Here is an 11,958-nt window from a genome sequence, read left to right as displayed (position 1 = left end):
TCACACACCTGTTATGGTAAATAGAGCTTCGCTATACGCGGCTTTCGGCCGCGCAGAGAGCTGCGCTCTTAAAAATGGGTGTTAAAAAATGTCAATGGGGAGAGACAAATAAAGACGGATGGCAAGGAGACGTCATTGGAGAGAGACAAATAAAGACGGATGGCAAGGAGACGTCATTGGAGAGAGACAAATAAGGACGGATGGCAAGGAGAAGTCATTGGAGAGAGACAAATAAGGACGGATGGCAAGGAGACGTCACTGGAGAGAGACAAATAAGGACGGATGACAAGGAGACGTCATTGGAGAGAGACAAATAAGGACGGATGGCAAGGAGACGTCATTGGAGAGAGACAAATGAGGACGGATGGCAAGGAGACGTCATTGGAGAGAGACAAATAAGGACGGATGGCAAGGAGACGTCATTGGAGAGAGACAAATAAGGACGGATGGCAAGGAGACGTCATTGGAGAGAGACAAATAAGGACGGATGGCAAGGAGACGTCATTGAAGAGAGACAAATGAGGACGGATGGCAAGGAGACGTCATTGGAGAGAGACAAATAAGGACGGATGGCAAGGAGACCTCATTGAAGAGAGAGACAAATAAGGACGGATGACAAGGGACATCATTGGAGAGAGACAAATAAGGACGGATGACAAGGGACATCATTGGAGAGAGACAAATGAGGACGGATGGCAAGGAGACGTCATTGGAGAGAGACAAATGAGGACGAATGGCAGGGAGACGTCATTGGAGAGAGACAAATAAAGATGGATGGCAAGGAGACGTCATTGGAGAGAGACAAATGAGGACGGATGGCAAAGAGACGTCATTGGAGACAGACAAATGAGGACGGATGGCAAGGAAACCTCATTGAAGAGAGAGACTAATAAGGACGGATGGCAAGGAGACGTCATTGGAGAGAGACAAATGACGACGGATGGCAAGGAGACGTCATTGGGAGAGACAAATAAGGACGGATGGCAAGGAGACGTCATTGGAGAGAGACAAATAAGGACGGATGGCAAGGAGACGTCATTGGAGAGAGACAAATAAGGACGGATGGCAAGGAGACGTCATTGAGAAACAAATAAGGACGGATGGCAAGGAGACGTCATTGGAGAGAGACAAATGAGGACGGATGGCAAGGAGACGTCATTGGAGAGAGACAAATAAGGACGGATGGCAAGGAGACGTCATTGGAGAGAGACAAATAAGGACGGATGGCAAGGAGACGTCATTGGAGAGAGACAAATAAGGACGGATGGCAAGGAGACGTCATTGGAGAGAGACAAATAAGGACGGATGGCAAGGAGACGTCATTGGAGAGAGACAAATAAGGACGGATGGCAAGGAGACGTCATTGGAGAGAGACAAATGAGGACGGATGGCAAGGAGACCTCATTGAAGAGAGAGACTAATAAGGACGGATGGCAAGGAGACGTCATTGGAGAGAGACAAATAAGGACGGATGGCAAGGAGACGTCATTGGAGAGACAAAAAAAGGACGGATGGCAAGGAGACGTCAACAGGAGAGTCAAATGAGGACGGATGGCAAGGAGACGTCATTGGAGAGAGTCAAATAAGGACGGTAGAAAGAAGACGTCATTGGCGAGAGACCAATAAGGATGGATGTCAAGGAGACGTCATTGGAGAGAGACAAATAAGGATGGGTGTCAAGGGGACGTTGACGGGAGAGTCAAATGAGGACGGATGACAAGGAGACGTCAACAGGAGAGTCAAATGAGGACGGATGGTAAGGAGACCTCATTGAAGTGACAAATAAGGACGGGTGTCAAAAACATGTTATTTGAGAGAGACAATTAAGGACGGATGGCAAAGAGATGTCAACGGGAGAGACAAATGAGGACGGATGTCAAGGAGGCATAAACGGGAGAGACAACTAAGGACGGATGTCAAAAAGATGTAATTGAAGAGAGACAAATAAGAACGGATGGCAAGGGGACGTCAACGGGAGAGTAAACTAAGGATGGATGGCAAGGAGACGTCATTGGAGAGAGACAAATAAGGACGGATGGCAAGGAGACGTCATTGGAGAGAGACAAATAAGGACGGATGGAGAGTAAACTAAGGACGGATGGCAAGGAGACGTCATTGGAGAGACAAATAAGGACGGATGGCAAGGAGACGTCATTGGAGAGAGTCAAATAAGGACGGTAGAAAGAAGACGTCATTGGCGAGAGACCAATAAGGATGGATGTCAAGGAGACGTCATTGGAGAGAGACAAATAAGGATGGGTGTCAAGGGGACGTCGACGGGAGAGTCAAATGAGGACGGATGACAAGGAGACGTCAACAGGAGAGTCAAATGAGGACGGATGGTAAGGAGACCTCATTGAAGTGACAAATAAGGACGGGTGTCAAAAACATGTTATTTGAGAGAGACAATTAAGGACGGATGGCAAAGAGATGTCAACGGGAGAGACAAATGAGGACGGATGTCAAGGAGGCATAAACGGGAGAGACAACTAAGGACGGATGTCAAAAAGATGTAATTGAAGAGAGACAAATAAGAACGGATGGCAAGGGGACGTCAACGGGAGAGTAAACTAAGGATGGATGGCAAGGAGACGTCATTGGAGAGAGACAAATAAGGACGGATGGCAAGGAGACGTCATTGGAGAGAGACAAATAAGGACGGATGGCAAGGAGACGTCATTGGAGAGACAAATAAGGACGGATGGCAAGGAGACGTCATTGGAGAGAGTCAAATAAGGACGGTAGAAAGAAGACGTCATTGGCGAGAGACCAATAAGGATGGATGTCAAGGAGACGTCATTGGAGAGAGACAAATAAGGATGGGTGTCAAGGGGACGTCGACGGGAGAGTCAAATGAGAACGGATGACAAGGAGACGTCAACAGTAGAGTCAAATGAGGACGGATGGTAAGGAGACCTCATTGAAGTGACAAATAAGGACGGGTGGCAAAATACATGTTATTTGAGAGAGACAAATAAGGACGGATGGCAAAGAGATGTCAACGGGAGAGACAAATGAGACGGATGTCAAGGAGGCATAAACGGGAGAGGCAACTAAGGACGGATGTCAAAAAGATGTCATTAGAGAGAGACAAATAAGGACGGGTGGCAAGGAGATGTAAACGGGAGAGTAAAATAAGGACGGATGACAAGGAGACTTCATTGGAGAGAGACAAATAAAGACGGATGGCAAGGAGACGTCATTGGAGGGAGACAAATAAGGACGGGTGTAAAAAGATGTCAGTGGAGAGAGACAAATAAGGACGGATGGCAAAGAGAAATCAACGGGAGAGACAAAAAGGATGGGTTTCGGAGACGTCATTGGAGAGAGACAAATAAGGACGGGTTGCAATGTTACGTCAACGGGAGAGACAAATGAGGACGGATGTCAAGGAGACATCATTGGAGAGTGACGGGGTCATAAGTGTTCTTTCTTTTATGAGCAATTGAATTCAACAAATGTTTTTGTAAAGAACTATTAAAACTAAAATCACTACCTTCTGTTTAGTCCGGTATACACATACATTTGGTGATATTGAAATTGAAACGAATGTCATTTCTTACTGTCTCCGTGAGGGTAAAATAAGCCTTATTATGCCTACATAATACTTTAAACAGAACAACTGTTCCGATTACTTTTAGGGTTAAGGATAGTTATCTAATACAGTTATTGACCTTAACATCAAACCGACGGCTAGAACTACAAAATATATAGAACCAAATGATAAAGTGCTCCGGGTCATAAAAACGATTTATTCCTCACGATTACACTTGGCATGCGTAATGACCTAAATTCTAAGTTATATAACGCCACCTTAATTTGTTTCCGGAAATAATTCCAGCTCGTGGCTGTTAAACTTCCGTGGAATCATTTGATATTGATGTATTTTATATATCTTGGAAAGGTCTTTCGGAAGATACAGCTTAAATGCATATTAATTGGAATTTTGGAATGTGGCGAGGAAATCCGAGAAAGAAATTTGTGTAGAAATAACATGAAAGAAAACTCAATATAAAATTACTTATTAAGCTATATAAATTATATATAACCCCAAAATGATAAAATGAAATGCATCATCGCATTAATAACCCCGACACAGATGTGATGTATTTCTTTATAACCACATTTTATCTAATAGCATTTATCATTATGACAAGACGTGTTTATTAAAACTTACATATATGCACACGTAATATTCAACAGATTTGATGAGAACGAAAAAAAATTAAACGAAATAGACTTTGAGGACTATTTTTTTTTGTAACCAAAAAGGCTGTATATAAGCCCTTGATTTTTACCCCAATCAGTATCACCGGAAAGTAAACAGGAACGGGGATATTCTTGTCTTCTACCGGCGACCTGTACATTGTAGGTAAAGCGTTAGAATTGTACCTGCTACCCCTAATGCATGATCGGAAAGGCGACTAAAATTAGGATTGATCTTTTCTCTTCTTCCTTATTAACTTGTTTTTCCTAACATCTCCCCTGACACCGCCTTGTTTTTGGCCTTCTGTTGATCGCTCGCCCACTGTGATGCAGGCTCTGGGTTCTGTCCCATGGCCGAAACACCAAAGTCTATAAAAGTGGTAATATCTGCTCCCGCTTAGCGCTCAGCATACAAGGAGTAGGACGACTGGTTCGCCCGTTGTCAGTACAATGTGATCGGGTGGGGTGTGTTGCTTGGTGTCTTTGGCGGCATACTTCAGTGATATAGCACTATAAAAAGGCAACAGTTCCACTATACAGGAGGACACAACATACCACAGTTTCCCAATACACGCACCACACACGTCATAAACACTACACACCGCATACATGGGATGCTTTCGTTACATGATTCTGGCCGTTAATAGGACGTTAATCTATCAAATAAACAAACAAACAACTTGTCTTCTGCCATGTGTCAAATAAATGAATCCACGCAATTAGAATTATCTTGAACGGAACGGTAACATGTCCTCTGAAGTTGGTGAAATCCCGTGGTCTAACGTGTATGATACCAGGCGGTCGGGAGTCATACATCCTCGAAACTCCAGGTATTACTATCACTGACGTAATATCCACCCGTAGACTATCTCATAGTAAAACTGGAAGCATCTCAGGCGAAAAAATCTGAACCAAATACAGGCCTGCACAGATTTCCTTTGAAGTCTATGAGGAAGCGACGCCACACAGTCAACTGTACAGTGGTCCGTTATATATGTACATCAAAGGACTAAATTACATGCTCTGTTCTGTTGCCTCCAATTTTACAATCAGGGTTGAATATATAACGTCAGTTAGAGTAATCCCTGAAGTATCGAGGATTGGAATCATATGTAAACCCAGACAATCCTAAAGACCGAGAGCTCTCTTCTTTTTTGACGACACATGCCATATAACAGACCCATAGGTGTAATTTAAATGTAACCATGAGAAGTTGAATGTTTTAGACGTGTTTAGCTTGTACGAACAGCCTCTATTGCGTAAAGGCGACTAAATTTAGGAGATTACCTTTCTTTCTAACGTTTCCCTTGACACTGCCTCACTTTTGGCCTCCAGTTGAGCACTCGTCCATGTGAGGTAGGCTCTGGGTGCTGTCCCCTGGTCGAGACACACCAAAGTCTATAACAGTGTTAATTTCCGTTCCTGCTTAGCACCTAGCATATGGGGAGTGGGACGACTGGCTTGTCCCTTGTCGCTTCAATGAGATAGCACTATAAAAAGAGAAAGAGGTCCACTATTGCAAGAGACACAATGCATTCGAATAAACCGCAGTCTCCAAAACCACACATACATTCACACACCGTAAAACATCGCACATAGGTGAGGCCGTCTCTAACTGATCCTGACTGTTAATAGGACGGTAATTTAATAAAACAAAACAACTATGGTAATATACAGTAAACCCTCTTTATTTTTGCGTATACATTTTTTCACGTCTTCGGTAGTTTTGATCATATTCCGCGAACTTACATAAGTTCTTATGTTCACGTTCACGGTTCTTACGGGTCATCAGACATTCATATGTTCGCAAAAATTGAAGTTGCGTTCGACCTCTCGAGAAACTTAGCGCAAATTTAGATATCACGAAATTAAAGGGAGATAGGAAATGATGACATGACAAAAATCATTAATTGGAATTATTATTACATGAAATGATTGTTCTAACAGCTGTAAGGACCCTTGTGTTACAAATCGCTTCACATATCTAAATGTTTTTACATTGTTATTTTACATTATACGTTATAGATAGAAGTTAAAGTAAGCTCATTAATTGATAAATTCACCTGTTTGATAATAAAAACCGACCCACCGAGACGAATAATATACAGCTAGACAGTGTAAGCTGTGGTGTTTGTTATGAAAACTCTATTTCTTTGTGTGTATGTGCATGTTTTTTAAAAAGAAACCATTAATTATTGTTATTCTTTACAGAGCGTCCTTTCTAGATGGTTTATAATTGATCAAAATGGAAGAATTATGTGTTCATTCGACGTATTAAAACTTTGCTCTAAGACAACTTTCGTTTTGCGGCCACTAAATTTCACGATTTCCTTTTGTTTTCTTTTCGAAAATAAGGACAGCAACAGATACCTTGGTGTGTGTTTCAAGAAGAAAAGAACGAAATGATCAATTTGTTCTCAACAGCATACTTTTCATTAAAAACCATATCCGGGCTGTCCTTAGTAGAATATGTAGAAAATGACACTGACTAATCCAATCACATTTTATAATAACTGTAATCATAGCTGGTACGATTCTAGCACCCTACCTCACATAGAGAAATATATATCGATCAACAGAAGAAAGATGTTTTTCTTTCAGTGTTCTTTCATTGATAATATGTCTGGTTATTCTGAAAATCGTCAATCTTTCTGTAAGAAACCATGTCGGAACTAACCTAAGTAGCATATCTAGAATTTCGCACTAAGGTGTCCTGATGACATTTCTGTCATATCCCCAACTCGACCGGCCATCAAGTCCCCCAAACGTCAGTAGACATCGCCAACATGGGGACTCGGACAATAAAACCCCAGTATTTCGGTCAGCCTTGAATTGATTAGCCACAATGTTTTCTCATTCTGAGAATCAATTAACCTTTTGGCTTGCCTTCTCATGTTAATTGGTGTCTCAGAGAGCACCTGTCAAATAAGATTATGGTGCAGCTATCATTTTTTTTTGTCTGGACACCATATAATTAATCATTCATTTAACATTTATGTCACCGAAGCTGGGTTGACCGAATAACGGAAGTAAGGCTCGACATAAGATCGATTATGATAACATTGCCTCCGTCTAAACCCCAGAGTTCCTGAGTTCAAACCCCGACCGGAGCGAAATTATTAAAAAAATAAACTGCAAACTGTATTTGCAGAGTTAGCTGCCCTTGTGGGTAGATATTGATTGTGTTTGCGAACGTAACGCCATATGGAGAAAACGAAATAGATTGCGCCCACAAAATAATGACGTCACAAAGGATACCTACTCGAAAGTGAGGTAACTGTATAATATGCGAAGACGAAAGAGTTGTTAGTATTGATTGTGACGTAATGTGAGTGCCTGTAGGCAGGGGTTAGAATTGAACCTGCTGTCCCTATATATTATCTTGTCTATTATATTATCTTTTCTCTTCTTCCTTACGTCTCCCTTGACACTGTCTCACGTTGGTCCCTATGCGGTAGGCTCTGGGTTCTGTCCCCTGGACATATCAAAGTCTTTTAAAAGTGGTAGTTTCTACTCCTGCTTGGCGCTAAGTATACATGGAGTGGGACGACTGGTTCGCCCGTTGTCAGTATAATGTGACCGGGTGAGGTGTTTTGCTTGGTGTCTTCCGCAGCATGCTTCAGTGATATAGCACTATAAAAGGGCAATAGTTTCGCTATACAAGAAGACACAACACGAACATACCGCAGTCTCCCAAAACACACACCTCAAACATACATGGGAGGCCGTCATTTCATGAGCCTGGCTGTTAATAGGACATCATATAATCAAACAAACAAACAAGTGCCAGCGTAGCGTCATGAGTTTCGCTCATAAAATGATGACGTCACAATATATATCTACCCATAAGGGAGATGACTCTGTCATATGCAAAGATGGAAATACGACGGTCGTGGGCTGCATCTACTGGAGCACTCTTCAAATGGTTAGCGCTATAATCTGGAGCAGAAATGTCTAGAAACATGCAACGGATTCTAAACGGGGCGAACGTCCTAAAAGGCCAAATGAAGACCGGGTTGAGGAAGGAATGCAGATTTCATTATAACAGAACAGCAACTGAATGGCACGGGTCATCGTTCATATTACAAGGGTCTCTTAATCCAATGGAACCCTCGTCTGGTTGTTTGTATTTACATAGATACAATGAAAAGCAACAGTGAAAACGGCCGCGCTGTACATGGCGCCTGATGTTATCAATGGTTGTTTTTTGTGACGTTGTAGAATCCGATTCTGTGGATAATAAACTTTAGACTTACATCATTAGAATTTGAAAAATCCAACAAACAAACGCTTCTGTGACTTTGATTGTGGGCTTTTTGTACTCAGCACCAGTCATAGGCACACACCTCCATAATTTATCGACTCGAGGTTTCCGGATTTATTTGTCACGAGTGCCTCGGTTGGGTTCCTTTTTTACTTGAATTTATAGGTGTTTCTATAGATGAGTGAATTTTAATCTCGCCATGTCTGATGTTGAGACCTGAACCCGATAAACAGACAAATGTTTTTGGCGACCTTCACTCTCGCTTCGTGTTTTAAATTGATGTTTAAACCTGTGGAATTTCGATGTGGTCTTCACAAAATGACACAAAAGAACATTATCGGATGCTATACGAACATTTTATACATGTATAAACTTTAGTTTTTATTTTCAGTACATCATTTTGCTACGGTGGCTGGGAAAGGACATGAAAAATAAAAAAAAAAATATTGCGTTTCCCAGCCATCGTAATTTGCAGATCCGCAAATGGAATGTACAATATATCTAATATGAAATGTTATCTCGTGTAATCTCTATATACTCATTATTCTATAAACATAACATTACAAAAGGTTCGATGGCCGAACTTGTTCATCGTAAATAAATACAAATTGGTGTGTGTGTCCGAAAAACAAAGACACGTCAAAACTTTTGTTACTGTCACCATGGCAAGGTGGACATTCGAGTTATCGCCCTTCCGCCATAGATGGCACAGAACATACAGTACAAAAATGTATGTTATTGCATAAAAATGTATGTTATTGCATGCATTGAAGAAATTTGACCAATGTTTATTTATCTTTGTCGAAGAATGTAAATATTTAAAAAATGACATGTGTATCAGTGTTAAAAAGATCTTTGTACAGTTAATAGTTACTGTATATTGCATGCATGTATGGATATATAATAGCTATAATATATATAAGCACGCAGATAAACAAATAAAAAATCATAAATATATAAGTAAATATTAAATACATTTGATGACGTCATACATATGCTGGTCATGTTGCGTGAATGAAGATTTAACATCACATTTGAACATCAGAGACATACATCCATTCAATAGCTCAATATCCGAAGTAAATGTGTAATGGCACCGATGCGTGATACAAAATGTAGGATTCCTTTCGGAAGCAATGCTTAAATTGTTCACATTTTGATTCGGAGTGTCCAGATCTCCCAAGAAAACTTCTTCTTGAACAGAATCTCGTGCGTCAAAGGCAGCATTTCCTGGTAGTAACAATATCTACGGATCATATTTTCTGTGTGACCTTTGAACCGATGCGGCCGAAACATGATGACCCTAATGTAACGCATCAAATCCGGCGATTTCAACAAATAATCGAAAACGTCATACTCGCATCCTTCACAGTCTAGTATCAGCAGATCGAGTTGACCTCTGACCTTGTTATCGATCCCAAAGCCGTGACCTCTGACCCCGTTATCGGTACCAAAGCCAATTTCTTTAAAGAACCTATCAACACCAATGATATTTACGTCAAGTATCCGTTCCGGTTCGTTTCCATTTTCGCCATTTTCACTTTCCGAGTGTTTGGTTTGTTCATTATACACGTTCGTGTGGTTTCCTGATGCTTTAACCTTATTTGACACTCTAGTATCGTCCTCCGCTCCAAGTCCTATATTAAGAGCCTGAATTCTTCCTTGTGGTAAATGTTTTGATTTTTTAATGATATTTTTGTAAAATTTCCAAATAGGTTCCACAACAACATAAAATCCTACATCGTACAATTGGAAAAGTTTCCTCATTAGTTCGCCTTCAAATCCTCCTACTTCAATTACAAAACTTTCAGAATTTAGATAAATGCTTTCCAGGATTTCCTGACTAACATATCCGCTGTCTGTTGGGAATTTTACATCATACGACTGCTCACAAATTTCAAAAGCGCTCTTTTCATGTCCAATCAAAGTTCGATTTTGACCTTGACCGGAGTCTTGCGTCCGTAGATGGAACCAATCGGAAGTGGCGTCGATGAATTCGAGTCGGGCGTACGTTTGTTTTTTATCAATGCTATGAAGAAGTAAGATGAAGAAACAGAATCCAATTAAGAGGAAGAACCGGAAGGCTCGTCCGATAGGGTACATGTTCACGTCTGAAACGGAAACGGAAATAGTCAAAACAGGAAGTTTCGTCGTATAGTAGACCGATGAAACGGAGACTGTTGAACGTTACGTTTTATTCTAATAAACAGACACATCTAGATCTTTAAAAATTCAGTATTTCACACATGGGTATATTTATATGATCAAAAACCTGTGCGTCAATTTAACAATTATGGACTACATACAATGTACATGTATTTAAAAGTAAATATATTCGAATCATTGTGGAACTGAGTGATTCCAAATTTTATTGTTTAAACGAGTAAACTTAAGAGAAAAGACTAAATATAGTTTCTGTATTTAGAAAATCATAGTTGAAGTTTTTCGCTGGAGTCAAAATTGGAAAAAGCGATAAATATATAAAGATTGAATATAGAATATGTAAATGGAGTTGTAAGAATACATAATTATGTAACAAATTTAATATGTGAGCAACTAAAATAATGTTTTTTGATGTAAATGTTTGAGAATCCTTGAAATTAATTAACCCTAATTAGAAACAGTAACTTTGAGCAATTATGAAAGCACTTGTATATTCATATAAAATGATCCAAACAGTAAGAAAATCAAATGAATAAATACATTAATAAAAAAATGTTTTGAAATAATAATAAAAAAGTTTTGGAGTAATATAGAAATACTATAAAAATATACGTACGTGTTGTTCGTCGTTGCATTTTCAAATAATGTAGAACTTTCCAAATAACGTGTCCTGGTCAGTTCAACTATAACTTGTGTTACTATATTTCTAGTGGTCATCTTTATTTAAATATCTAGATATTATCTTATCACTGGGATCAAACAAAGGGAAGTGCTGCTATTGTATATTGTGATACCTTGACCATTAGGTGATCAGGTCGTTTGGTATGAATCAAAACCGAGGCGGCACCGCCCTACCCTGTAGCCCGGGGGTGGTGTTCGGTACAAGTTATTAGGTGACATCATACATGTATATGCACTATCGGTAGCATTAACACCTGTAACAGGTGTAAACATGTAGGTATATATATAACACTTAATTTAATTGATGTTAATGGCGTATTTACACTGATGGAATTAATGGCCGGCTGTTTTCCTTCCACGACTGAATATCTGAAGTTGTTTATGATGAAATCGTAAGATGAATCATTTATTGGTAAATAGGTGGTCACAATTAACATTTTATTGCCTCAAGCATGAACACCATTTCGTCTATGTTTATGTGTAAGACCAAGTAATGAAAACTTCAAATGTTTACATTTTTATATTTTTATCATTATGTCAAATAATAAATTGTGTCATTGTGACCACTACCTCGTGCTGATTACGACTTCGATGTTGTGACGTTATTGTACAGTTGGTAGGTGATTTTTCTCCGGGAGATCTGA

At 40.0% G+C, this 11,958-nt stretch overlaps 1 protein-coding gene across 1 annotated transcript; it reads right to left on the bottom strand.

The window, feature by feature from the left end:
* Positions 1-9,444: 9,444 nt before the first annotated feature.
* LOC138309298 (uncharacterized) lies at positions 9,445-10,905 on the bottom strand. Its single transcript, XM_069250477.1, has one exon. It carries the CDS (start codon positions 10,571-10,573, stop codon positions 9,620-9,622), a length of 954 nt encoding a protein of 317 aa, XP_069106578.1. The 5' UTR covers positions 10,574-10,905; the 3' UTR covers positions 9,445-9,619.
* Positions 10,906-11,958: the final 1,053 nt, after the last annotated feature.

The sequence above is a fragment of the Argopecten irradians genome, chromosome 15, assembly GCF_041381155.1.
Source record: "Argopecten irradians isolate NY chromosome 15, Ai_NY, whole genome shotgun sequence".
NCBI lineage: Eukaryota > Metazoa > Mollusca > Bivalvia > Pectinida > Pectinidae > Argopecten > Argopecten irradians.
Note: the sequence above shows the minus strand (reverse complement) of the source record. Positions and strands in the feature narration are given on the sequence as shown.

What these genes read in the sequence shown, in the direction of transcription:
- LOC138309298 (XM_069250477.1), bottom strand. Translation starts at nt 10,573, where the DNA reads ATGTACCCTATCGGACGAGCCTTCCGGTTCTTCCTCTTAATTGGATTC.